The sequence below is a fragment of the Melopsittacus undulatus genome, unplaced genomic scaffold (assembly GCF_012275295.1).
Source record: "Melopsittacus undulatus isolate bMelUnd1 unplaced genomic scaffold, bMelUnd1.mat.Z mat_scaffold_811_arrow_ctg1, whole genome shotgun sequence".
NCBI classification, from domain to species: Eukaryota; Metazoa; Chordata; class Aves; order Psittaciformes; family Psittaculidae; genus Melopsittacus; species Melopsittacus undulatus.
The window spans coordinates 16,093-28,696 of NW_022994613.1; the positions used below are offsets into that span (position 1 = coordinate 16,093).

The 12,604-nt window shown below is 44.9% G+C and overlaps 2 protein-coding genes across 2 annotated transcripts; one reads left to right on the plus strand and one right to left on the minus strand.

Moving 5' to 3' along the window:
• Positions 1–3,017, minus strand: LOC101876046 (caltractin). Its single transcript, XM_034074290.1, has 5 exons — positions 2,991–3,017; positions 2,696–2,842; positions 1,192–1,320; positions 754–891; positions 1–219 (listed from the first exon to the last, which is right to left on the minus strand). Exons 1-5 carry the CDS (start codon positions 3,012–3,014, stop codon positions 130–132), a joined length of 528 nt encoding a protein of 175 aa, XP_033930181.1. The 5' UTR covers positions 3,015–3,017; the 3' UTR covers positions 1–129.
• Positions 3,018–4,249: 1,232 nt separating this feature from the next.
• On the plus strand, positions 4,250–12,598 carry NSDHL (NAD(P) dependent steroid dehydrogenase-like). Its single transcript, XM_005144842.4, has 7 exons — positions 4,250–4,302; positions 6,533–6,694; positions 7,625–7,771; positions 8,934–9,062; positions 9,750–9,892; positions 11,400–11,502; positions 12,174–12,598. The coding sequence occupies exons 1-7, from the start codon at positions 4,282–4,284 to the stop codon at positions 12,507–12,509; spliced, it is 1,041 nt and encodes a 346-aa protein (XP_005144899.2). The 5' UTR covers positions 4,250–4,281; the 3' UTR covers positions 12,510–12,598.
• Positions 12,599–12,604: the final 6 nt, after the last annotated feature.

Consider the following 12,604-nt stretch of genomic DNA (forward strand, 5'->3'; position numbering starts at 1 on the left):
CAAGTGTAAGAACATTCACTTCGAGAACACTGACCAGCATTTTTTGGTCTGAAAAGAAATAAAGGCTGTAAAAAAGTGAGGCACCTATTAAATGTTTATACATATATGCAAAACAGAAGTGAAACTGTTTCAGTAAAGGCTGGTCTTGCTCATGATGCTCAGGAATTCCTGCTCGTTCACTTGCCCATCCTCGTCTCTGTCCACTTCATTGATCATTTCCTGGAAGATATTTGTGTTCAGGAATCAGAGGCAGGTTAGACTGGATTAGGATTAACAGATTAATGCAGAATTAGAACAACTGTTTTGTACATTGCATTGGAGGGGACAGTGGTACAACGCCACAAAATGTTGACTTCTTCCTAATACCTGACCTCAGTCTCCCCTCTGGCAGGTTAAAGCCATTCCCCTTTGTCCTGACCCTACAGGCCCTTGTCCAAAGCCTTTCTTCAGGTTTTCTGTCACCTCTTTAGGCACTGGAGCTGCTCTAAGGTCTCCTTGGAGCCTTTTCTTCTCCAGGCTGAACCAGCCCAGCTCTCTCAGACTGTCTCCACAGCAGAGGTGCTCCAGCCCTCATGAAGATCAGTGATCCCCAATCCCTGCCTAACAGGAGCTCTTCCATTCCTGCCAGGAAGGGCAGATTTTCCTAACAATTCCTTTAGAGGACAGCAGCTAAACCTGAGTGGCTGCTGCCTCTGCCTGGAAGCTGATCCTGAGCTTCCCTCCCTCACTGAGGTAATTCCCATTCAAACAAACCTGCAGCTCCTCATCCGTGAGATTCTCCCCCAGTTCTTTGGCAACACGTTTGAGGTTTTTGAAAGAGATTTTACCAGTTTCATCGTCATCAAAGAGCTTGAAGACTTTGAGAATCTCCTCTTTGGAATCTTTTTCAACCTTAAAGAAGGAAGAATAAGTAGTGGTTATGTGGTAGGTAACACTCGATATAAAGACAAACATCAGACTAAGAAACTCTCTGAAGAGCAAATTTAACCAAGTCCATCCAGAAGGAAGCACATGTAGAAAAGGTGAAGGGTTCCTGAACTAGGGCTTCAGGGAATGCTTTTTGTTTCCTAGCTGGCCAGATGCCTCTTGGATTTCACATTTGGGATCTTCTACTGCTAAATATCTGTTTCTATTCAATATGTTTTAAGAAGTGCTCCACCACTCTCAGATGTGCTTCTTAAAGCCACATACCATTTTCTGTGTTATCACTCTTAAGAAGCCACTGAAGCTGATTTTCCCTGTTCCTTCCTTATCGATCTCTGATACCATTTTCTTGATCTCTTCTCTTCTAGGTTCATACCCAAGTGCTCTCATGGTCACCTGTAAAGACAAAAATAATTATAAATCATAGAAAATTCTAAACAGACCCACAGGAGAAAGGGGGGAAAGTTGAACTTTATCATGTTGAAACCCAAGTCTTATATCCCAGAAAAAATGTATTTCCCTTCCCCCCCCCCCCCCCCAGCTCAGACTGGAGGACAAAGCTCTGTAACAGAACCTTGGAGAAGTGTTTTCTCTGATAAAATGTGGATTTCTTCTTACAAAAGCCTATTTTGGTAAGTGCTTTGTGGAATTGTTGTGATGGGCACTCAGAGAGTGCCACTGTCATTCATACATTGAAGGAAAACATCCCAGACTGTCACAGAGGACTGTGGAGAGCAATTTCCAAGGCTGCTGGAACACTGAATGTTATGCCATTCCTGTCAGGGGAATTGCTTCCAATGTTCCCTTTGCAATGAGAAACAAGACACTGAGGAATAGTAATAGTGATAATAAAGCTTATTTCTGGGCCTGCTGTAAGCAAGATGGCAAATGGGACACCCAGAAGTGCTTCAACCAACTTCAAGCCAAGTGATTCTATGAAAGAAGCTTCTATCACACCTGCAGCTCTGCTGGACTCTAACAAGCGGATCTGACGGCACAAACGTGGGAGGTCTGAAGATGAGAGAGCTCAGGGAACTTCAATCAATTGATCTTTTTGTTCTAGTGACAAAAATGTTTTCCAATGGACGTTGGGAAAACACAGTTCATACACTCTGTGTGTCTCCATCTGACACTCTGCGTCCCGTAAGCAGAACACCCAAGGATACCTTCACTTGGTGACCAGTGCCCACCTACATGCTTTAGTCTTAGTTCCTCTGATAAAGGGACAAGTGGCAAGTTTGGAATCAGCTCTCTCTCTTTCCATGGTCTTAAGTCCATGGATATCCAACTGCAAAGAGGAAAGGCAAATTCTGACAGCAAAGTAACTCCTGATTTATTGATTACTGTTCTTCCAACAGGACAAGGGTGGGGAGGGACTGAAAATGTTTTGCAATAAATAAAAGCATGAAAACAAACCCCGCTGGTATGTTCCATAGCTCGGATAACCCCATTTGCAAAGGAGCAGCCCTCAGCAACACACAAGCAGGGAAAACCCCCCCATTTTTAATATGCACGACCCCTTTTTGATGTTTTAGTAACAGAGGAGGTGACGGTTCAGAAATACAGAACTATCCATGTACTTTGGCCAGCCCAGCCCTGGAGACGCGTAGTAGCAGCAGGACAGAGCTACAGTTAAAGAGACAAATGGACCTGTTGACAACAGCGTTTTAAGCCGGGGGGATCTCTCCCGTTTAAGGACATTTAGGTGTTTATGCCCCTATTATTTACACCCTCATCAGAACCGTGCTTTCAGCACTAGGCACATTCTTACCTTTAGCTCCTTCACATCCACACGCCCATCGCCGTCCGTGTCCAATATGTCGAAAGCTTTGCGGATATCCCTCTTCTGCTCCTCGGTGAGCTCCAGCCTGGGGTCCTGGGACGCGCTTCCCTGCGAGGGCTCCGGCAAGCTGGAAGCCTTGGCGCAGCAACACGAGAGCAAAGGAGGGATCAGGGTGGGTGAGCCCCGCAGGGCAGCCGCAGCCTCAACCCCCAGCGTGGCCGCGGCACCGGGAAGCCGGAGCGGAGCAGGGCTTGAGGCTGCCCGCGGACCAGGATGCACTCACCATCCCTATGGCCGCTGCCCTCATGCGGCTCCGGTACAGGCAATGCCGCTTTCTCATTGGCTAATGCCCCCACGCCGCTGCCATGGCAACCCTTGCTCCTATTGGGAGGTGCTTGGGCAATTGCTATTGGCCAACAGGTGGATGGGGCGGGGCCAAGAGGTGACTGACGGCCGGGGATAGAGCCTCTCCCTCTTCCTTCAACGCGATTGGCTTCAGGGAAGAGGCCGCTGGCCAATCAGCGAGCGACAGGCACCTAACGCGATGCTCAGCCCAGAGCGCGCGGGAGCAGAAGTGGGGGGAGCCGGCGGAATGGGCGGGGTCTGATGGAAGCGTCCGCGCTGATTGGTGGGTGTGGAGGGGTGGGCGGAGCCGGACCGGGCTTGAGGGCGGGCGGTGGAGGGTGTGAGCGGTGCCGGTGTGGTGAGTGGGGAAGGGTCGGTGTGAGGGTTTGGGGGCTGTAGAGGGGCGGGATGGAGGTAACAGAGCGGGATAGGGATAGGGATAGGGATAGGGATAGGGATAGGGATAGGGATAGGGATAGGGATAGGTTGTGGGGACTGTGGAGCTGAGGGGGCTGAATGTGAGTGAACATGGCGTCGGGTGTGTGGGGAGGGAAGCTGAGGGAGGCTGCAGGGCTGTGAGGAGGGCTGGGCCTTAGGGAAGGGTGAGGGGTGTGTGGAAGGGCAGGCTGGGGGCAAAGAAGGTTGGGGGTGTGTGAGGAGATTGGGGTAAAAGGGTAGCTTGTGGGTGTGTGGAGTGGCCAACTGGAGCCTGAGGTGCTGGGGGTACGGGCTGAGGGGTGAGGAAGGGGGTGATGAAAGCCGGGGTGGGAGAAGCTGGCTGTGCTGGGCCTGCTGCTGTGGAACAGGCGGGCTTGGTGCTACTGGAATACTTGAGCTTCAGTTTATTTTGTTGTTCTTGAGCAACTGTATATTTGAAGAGAACGTTGCCAAAGCCTGAAGTTGTGTTCATGTTGTTTGGGGTGTAAATATTAAGACTTAAAGGAAGTCTGTGAAGCTAACACAAGCATTTAAAATAAGATGTTGCCTTTGTTATAAAGGTATTTCGTGATGTTAAAAGTATGCCTTTGAGAAAGCTGTTTCATGTCAGTGTTACTCTTGTACTGCTTATTTTGCTCAGTAGGGCAGTGAGAATTATCTCTTCTCATGCTTCTGTAGTGCAATGGCTTCAAACCTTGATTTCTGTAACTAGAAACATGTTAGAAAATATTGTAACGAAATAATCTTCTTCTTTCTTAAAGGAATCCAGTTGAGAGTGAATCACCTGAGAAATGGCCACACGCCTCAGATCAGTGAGTTGAGGATTTAAATGATGCTTTATGAAGATTTGTCTTGCAGAAACATTTTCATAGATATTTCGGAGTGTTGGAAGACATGAGACTGTTCCTGCATTAGTAGAGATACTGGCAAATAAAATGGGATTTTTCTAAGGAATCATTTGCTGTTGTTAATTCCAAAGAACTCCAGGAATGCTCCAGCCTCCCAAGTACACTAGTGGCTTTGTCAGTGCCAGATCAATAGGGCTGGAAGTTTAGTTACTCCAGGAACATTTCTACATACTTTATAACATATTCCTTGTTATAAAGGCCCAGCTGAGGTTCCTGAGATCTACCATGCCATTGTAACCTTTCTATGGTTACTGCATTGAGTACAGGAAGTTAGAACATGGAAAGAGTAACATTTTGCTTAGCTCAGGAAGGTGTTTGGACATTGCTCTTAGGAGTACAGTTTACTAAGCTGTTCTGTTGCATTACCCATGGCTCTTGTTTATAGAGACATTTCTACCTAGTGAGCTATTTTCTTATGAATCCATATGAAGCTTACAGAGGAGCAGTGAATCTCTGATATTTAGGAAACAAAGAAACAGAAAATCCAATGTAGTATCCTGGTGGAGTGTGAGCAAGCTGTCATATCTTCACAGCACAACACTAGATAAGTAGTAATTCATATCCTAAACCCAGTACAATCCTGTGTAGGCTGGCTTTCTACCTGCTCCTGAATCCAGGTGCACCCCCCTTAAGCTGCAGTTACACTGACTCTGGTCATCGAGTTGGTTCATTTGGTCCTTTCCCAAGAGGTGTGTGCACTAGGCTGTGTGTCTTAAAAGTGCACTAAAGGTTATTTAAGTACCCTGCTGTTCATCACCAGGTAAAATACTGCTAATGTAGCTGAGGGAGTGGAAAACTATCAGTCAGAACCACCTGGGTGATCTCATCTGTACTGGCAGAAAATGATTCTAATAATTAGGGCTAGAGGGCGTTGTTCTGCCACTGTCGAACACTGTTCCGCACATCCAAGTGTGGTGCGCAGCTCTGGTGCTATCAGTAGATGAAGAATGAGCTGGAATCATAGAATTGGACTGGTTTGGGTTGGAAGGAGCCTTAGAAGAAAGAACACAGGGGGAGGCAAGTAAGAATATTGATGGAATGGAGTGACTGCCTTTGAAGAAGGTACATTTGGGGAGAGTACACTGCAGAGGAGTGCAACTAAGTTCAGAGACTCAGAGGGCTGAAGAGCGAAGCACATGCCAAACTGCTGTAGTGGAAGAATGAGCTGCAGAGGGTCCTTAAACTCACATATGCTTTTCCTCTCTGTTCTCTTACAACTATCAAACCCACACAGATTTGGCCAGCCCATTAGAGCTTTATTTTAATGATTTGAATCATATTGTACTTTGCATGCACTGTGACTGAGCAGCAGTGCTGAGTTTCTCTAATTTCTGGTGTGTGTAAATTACACTTTGCAGTAGAACTTTTGTTTAAGGATGTAGCACTGGGAAACTTATGAGTAACTTGTTTTTGTGTGGTCTCACTGGGTTAAAATTCTCTTCAGCTTGATAGTGTAACTGCAGAGGTGAGGCTTCGTGTAGCAACAATAAGGAGCAAACCTATTTCCAACCAGGACAGAGCATTCTTTGTGTGAAAGCTTCCTCAGACTCATTGCTTGCATGTTCTGTGTTGATGGTGAGGTCTTAGTTCAGTTAGATGAGTAACCAGACTGGAATCTGTTGGTGGGTTTAGCCATGGATTTGACCAAGCTTAAAAGGAAGGAAGAACCAATGGCTGAGTGAAAAGGGCTATAATTGCCTTGACCTGTTTGCTTTCTCGGCTTGGAGAAACCTAAAGTTTCACATGGTCTGAAAGTGGTTTTGTCCTTGCTAATGGTGATAATTTTGGTGTTCTGAAGTATCTGTGTCATGTGGCTGAAGCAGATTGTTTGCTTTGCCACAGGGCAGTACTTGTGGGAGCCATTCCTCTTTTTCTTCACTACTATGGGGACCACTTGGTTATGAGGCAGAGTCCTGCTGAAACAAACCAGTATGTGAGCCATGTGGACCATTGGTGTATCTGAACTTTTAAGCACAGACTGATTGAAGTCTTTTGATATCTAAATATAGACTCCTGTAATTAAACTACACACTGATTAGTGTAAAATTCCAGCATATTAATTTCTCAGAGCAGTTTACTTGTGCACTTTGGTGTATGTCTGCATGTTAAGGTGCTTTTCTCCCTGTCTCCGCAGGCTGGTAAGAAATGTACTGTGATTGGCGGGTCTGGGTTCTTAGGCCAGCACATGGTGGAGCAGCTCCTGGAGAAGGGTTATGCAGTCAACGTGTTTGATATTCAGAAGAGGTTTGACAATGACAGAGTGCAGTTCTTCCTGGGAGACCTCTGTGACAAAGAGGTACAGGCTAATGACAGACAGTACATGGCATGGCAGAAAGAAGGGATGTGTGTTTAAATAAATGTTCCCTTGAGCAGCTTACTGAGCCTTGCCTGAGGCACCAAAACACCTGAAGGCATTGCACAGGTTGTAAAGGGTGTGTGGCTATGGCCCCCAGCCATGCCCTGGGAAGCCTACAGTAGCCAAAGCAGTTTTCAAACCTTCATCTAGAACATTTGAAGGAATTTACTTGAGGTCTTCTGGAAGCTGAAAAGAGTAGAACTTGTTTCTGTATCATGATTCTGTATTACTTTTAGCTCAGACATACAGTGTAATTACAGTCCTTGTTGGTAATGGTGTGTGGGTGCTCTCCTGGCTAACCCCAGCTGCATGAGAACAGCATAATGCATCATTGTAACAGTCAGCTGAGACCTCCTGCCTTAGCTCAGCCACGTATTGAGCCTTGGCAAAACATATGTATATGATGTGAACAGGCATCTCCCCAGAAGGGTAAAGAGCCATGGCTCAGAGCTCTGTGTCAGTCATCACCAATGCAGACAGTGCTATGGGGTACTGGTGCTTCTAAACCTGCTGCTTGCAGGGTTCTCTAACTCCTGTCTCCAGGTAATTTGGAGTCTCATACCTGTCCTGAGGCTACTGCAGGTTGTTAAGTCAAGATAGCCTCTAGGTCTTAGAAAATTCCCAGGTTGTTCCCTGGTAAGTAAATACGTAGTGTGGTTTTGCCTAGCAAGAAGGAGAGGACATAGTGGAGATCCTGGATGCTGATCCTGTTCCAGGTGCTCATCTTTATGGAGGGAACATGACTTGAAATTTAGTGGGGTTTTTTTTTTCCATAAGAAAAAGATTTATGTTTTATTTTCTTCCTCTCTTTGTTTCCCCTGAGTGGTGCTGCTGTTGCTTCACTGCTGTCTCATGTGATGTCTCCTCCAGGCTTTGCTCCCAGCTCTACAAGGTGTGTCAGTGGCATTTCACTGCGCGTCGCCAGCACCTTCAAGTGACAACAGGGAACTGTTTTATAAGGTGAACTTTATGGGAACCAAAGCTGTCATTGAAGCCTGCAAAGAAGCTGGAGTGCAGGTAAGGGAAGAAAAGTATATAGAGACTATAAGCTGCTGATGTGACTTTATAACAGTTGCAGCATGGACCAATTTCAGTCTAGTTTGAGAGAGGGATACAGGTCTCTGAGATAAGAAATACCTACTTGTTGTGTGGAAAGTAGTAGAAGAGACTCAGTTGGTCTCCTGCTTAGTGTCTGGTGTAAGCTCAGGCCATGTTTGCCACAGAAAACCCATTAATGGCAATATTCCTGACTGCAGAAAAAGCATTCATTAAAATTTGTCCTATCAGACATCTGGGAATCACCCACAGGATATCACCCACAAGGGTGTAATAAGGGGATGGTTCTGAAGAGAGCTTTTCCAGCGCTGGAAGTGTTCATGGTATCTATTACTTACAGGAATTCTTTAACATATAATGAGAAGAAACACACTTGTGCCATAAGCCCAGCCTAATTTGGTTTAAAAAGTCATTTGCCAATGAAAAAGAGCCAGAGAAAACCAGTGCAAATGCAGCAGTGCTAATGTCTACAATTAACTGGTGTCTATCACCCAGGCCTCCCAGCCCAGAGTATGTTATTTGCTGGGATGGTTTCCCCCCCTCACATAATGAGCTGTTGCAGGAAATTGGCCATGGGGTGTTTTCCTTCAGGCTTAGTCTGGATTCTGTCAGAGTGAGGAGTTCCAACCTGTTGGAACTTTGTTGGATCTGGTCTATTTTCTGTTACGATGTAGATCCTGTTTAAACCCACATGTTTCTGATTACTCCAGAACATCACTGACATTCTGGTTTGGATCTACTAGTGTACAAAAACATCCAAGATAAGAATTCTTTTCTGGTTTAATATCTGTGATATTTTTACCATCAAGATGAATGAATATACCTTAAAAACACTTGTGTGTCAAGGGCTGAAATGTGCCAAGTGAGTGCTCTGATTTCCTGGAAATGTCTTGGGTGCTAGTTGAAATGCTTCAATCCCCTTTAAGTAGCAATAAACTCCCACTCTTTCAACTGAATTACTTTATTTCCTGCAGTTTCAGATCATCTCTTGCAAGTCTGTGTTCTTCTACACTTAGTACTATCTCAGTTGATTAAACATTCTACTGTCTTTACTCAGCCTTTGTAAATAAGGATGCTTTTGTCTTGGGCTTTAAACAGCTGTTTTCTTTTGCATCTCTTGCAGAGGCTGGTGTTAACCAGCAGTGCCAGTGTTGTTTTTGAGGGGACAGACATAAAAAATGGGTCAGAAGATCTCCCATATGCAAAAAAACCCATCGACTATTACACAGAGACAAAGATCCTGCAGGAGAAGGTATTTGTCATAATACGAGCTACACTGTTCTTCACAATGCTTAAAACTGCCCTTCTAAAGTAGTAATGACATCTTTGGGGTGAAACACTGAAAGCATTAGTGTTTATTTGGGTTGTTCTTGGATTTTTAATGGAAAATGCAGCAGCTATTAAAAATAAGTAGAACACAGCATTTGCAAACTCCCAGTAGAATTAAATCATCTTCAAAAATGCCTGGCTAAATGTGCTTAGCACTTGGTGCTGCAGGAAGGTGCAATCACACCCCTCCTGAATCAGGTTGAGGAGGCCTATGACGGAAATCATCCATTGATGGATGAGAGAGAGATGGCATTGCTCAGTGTCCTTCTTTTCTCCAGTAGAGAGAAGGAACTTTCAAAGCTCCCCTGGTTTCTGTGGTGTTCAATGAGAGAGGTGATGAGTCCCCTTCCTTTATCTGTCAATTCATGAAGTGTTCAGGAATGAGGACAGATTTTTTTCTGTTTTTCTCATTCAAGAGGAGTGGGAGAAGAAATGGGAACAAAGGAAGGATTGCTTGTAAAGAGATGGACGGACTTTTTCTTCCACTGATGCCTTTCCAAGGAGATGGGGGAACACCCACCCCTTAGTGATGATCTGAGAATGTATTATGAAGCTGTATTTTTCTTCTTGTCCTTTGTCTCCTGATCTGGTTTTCTCTTTTTTCCTACAGGAAGTGCTCAGTGCAAATGACCCAAGCAACAACTTCCTCACTACTGCTATTCGTCCCCATGGGATATTTGGTCCTAGAGACCCTCAGCTGGTTCCCATCCTCATCGAAGCAGCAAAGAGTGGCAAGATGAAGTTCATCATTGGGTGAGGAAGGCTCAGTCCTTTCATAGCTTTTGTTAAAACTGATGCTCAAGCTACGAAGCCTTTTTGGAAAGGAAGAATATTAAATCTGTTATTCAATTAAAGCTGCTGTTGGGGCATGGAAAGGAGTCGGGAGGGGGGGGGTAGAGGGGAAGTTGATTTGTTACTTGGGATTCAGGATTCTCTTGTGAACAATCCTTTTGTGTCAGGTACTCCTGCACTCAGGTAAGTGCTCATAGTGCAAAAAAATATCAGTAGGGACAGTTGATGTAGCTTGAGCTGCTTTGTACTGTCTAAAGAGCTGTCCTTTTAAATATGAGAGAGCTCAGTTTAGTTGCTGTTAATTTAATTAATACACCCTTCTGTTAGCAATTAAAAGGCCTCTATGGCAGTGTTTGAATATCTCTGCTTGTAAGATCAAAGGTATTTGCCTTGTTATTAAGCCTGACAGAGCTTCTAGCTGAAAGTTTAGAGCAAGAAATAGTTCAAGCTACTACTGAGGATCTTTTTATTGATTGTATTATGCTCTTGAGAAGAAATATGCTCTTTAGTCTATAATAGACTTGTAATACATGAAAGGAGCGAGTTTGTGTGTATATGTGCAGCCATGAATACGTGCTTGGGGTGGAAGGAAGGGAATAGGGTTGTGTGGGTTTTGGTGTTGTATTCTAGGGGGGATTTGGTTCTCATTCTTCCTCACAGCTCAATTCTGAATTGATCTCTTAAATTGCTCTGAGAGAAGCAAACCTACACAAACACAAGGTTTCCACTTTGTGCAAGTCTGCATTTCTCTTCCAGCTCAACCCGCATTTCCTCATCTGAGTATTCCTACAGCTACAGCCTTTACATCCCTTCTCAAGAAAACAAATAAAACATTTATCATCCATGAATGCAGGAAATGAAAATCACTCTTTCTCAAAATGCTGGATTGCAGCGATACTGGTTTATGGCCAAATGAGTGATGGTTTTGTAACAAACTGTTGGTTTGATTTAGCCAGGCTCTTGAAAATGATGTGCAGATTCACTTTCTGTACCTGGATAGAAACACAGTGGTAGAAATCTCTTTCAGCCAGGGCTGAAGTTTGCTCATTGAAGGAGTGAGTGAGAACTTCCTGAGCCAAGAAATTCATAATTGAAAATTTGTCCTTAAATGACTCTGTCTGTGCTGGTTTCTGTTCTCTGCTCTCTGTTTCTTTTTGTTCTGCTCCTTTGAATCACTCCAACCCTGTAGGATCTGCAACACCTAAAAACCTGGTTAACTTGTGAGGTTTAGAGCTGGTACTGTTCTAAACATAAAGTTAGAGACAAGAGCTGAGCCAATAACAACCTTTCCTGTCTCTAAAACCATATGCAGTGATTTAATCTCTCTGACATGGTATAGCCTGAAGTTGCAGCATAAGAAAGTGGGAGAAGAAACTTGGAACAAATATACCTTGGTGGGGGGAGTCCTTCCTTTAGCAGACTTTCAGCCTAACTTGCCTTGAGGCTAATCTTCCTTTTGTCTGTGCAGGGATGGAAAGAACTTGGTAGACTTCACCTATGTGGAAAATGTGGTCCATGGACACATCCTGGCTGCAGAAAATCTTCAGAAAGGCTCTCCCCTGTGTGGGAAGGTAAGGAAGGACCTGGGGAGGGGAGTGGGTGTCCCTCAGACAATCTTCATTTGCAAGCCAGGCACTGGCTTTGTGTGTCTGCTCTATAATTCGTGCCACTGTCCTGAACCTCTGTTGCGGAGATGAGTGGAACCAGCACGCAAATGGGTCAGGGTTTTTCTGTCTCTGGCTATAATGAATGGTTGTCCATGTGGTGACCATTGCATTCAACCACATGGGCTGTAGGACTATACTTTAATTTTATGCTATAAAACTCCCTGTGAAAGGAAATCCAGGCAGAATTGTGGGCAGCCAACATGTGTGCATGATAAACATAGTTATTTAGCTTTTACAATAGAGTTCAAAGCAGGAGAAACTTTTCTGGATCTCCATGGCACTGCCATGCTCTGATCTATGTACTTTAATGTGTTTGCATTGTGCTGTGTCATTCAGTTTGATCATTTACAAGTGATCCTGACCTCTGGAGTGTCAGCAGTAGCTGCCTTCCTTAGCCAAGGAGGGGTTCATCACTTTCCATGCAGAGGTGGTGAGCACAAAGCAGTTTCTCATGGTCTCAGTCAAGTCAAGGATATCAGTTCTCCTCGGCATGAATATGAGATGGGCCATCACAGACCAGTTTGTGAAAAACACAATGATTTTATCACTTGGCTTTCTGTCTTCCTCTCTTGCAGGCATTTCATATCACAAATGATGAACCAATTCCTTTCTGGGCTTTCATGTCCCGTATCTTGACTGGCTTGAACTACGATGCTCCCAAGTACCACATTCCCTACTGGCTGGCATATTACCTGGCTCTGGTCCTGTCTCTGGTGCTGTGGCTGCTGAGTCCACTGGTCACCATCAAGGCCACATTCACCCCTATGCGGGTGGCATTAGCTGGAACTTTCCACTACTACAGCTGTGACCGGGCTAAAAGAGCCATGGGCTACACACCAGTGGTGAGCCTGGATGAAGCAATAGAAAGGACTGTCCAGAGCTACCCTCATCTACGCCGGGCCAAGGCCTGAGGAGCCTACAGGGATTCTTTTCTACTTGATTTTTTGGAATTGCTTTGATGTCTTAACATGAACAATGAGCCAAATCTCACTAATTCTCTGGAACA

Excerpts from the sequence above, each read along its gene's own strand:
- LOC101876046 (XM_034074290.1), bottom strand. The coding sequence starts at position 3,014 with ATGAGGGCAGCGGCCATAGGGATG. Across the intron at positions 2,843-2,990 it reads GGGCAGCGGCCATAGGGATG|GCTTCCAGCTTGCCGGAGCC; the intron begins GTGAGTGCATCC and ends TGCTGCGCCAAG. Across the intron at positions 220-753 it reads TCACGGATGAGGAGCTGCAG|GAAATGATCAATGAAGTGGA; the intron begins GTTTGTTTGAAT and ends AATATCTTCCAG.
- NSDHL (XM_005144842.4), top strand. The coding sequence starts at position 4,282 with ATGGCCACACGCCTCAGATCA. Across the intron at positions 4,303-6,532 it reads TGGCCACACGCCTCAGATCA|GCTGGTAAGAAATGTACTGT; the intron begins GTGAGTTGAGGA and ends CTGTCTCCGCAG. Across the intron at positions 7,772-8,933 it reads GCAAAGAAGCTGGAGTGCAG|AGGCTGGTGTTAACCAGCAG; the intron begins GTAAGGGAAGAA and ends CATCTCTTGCAG.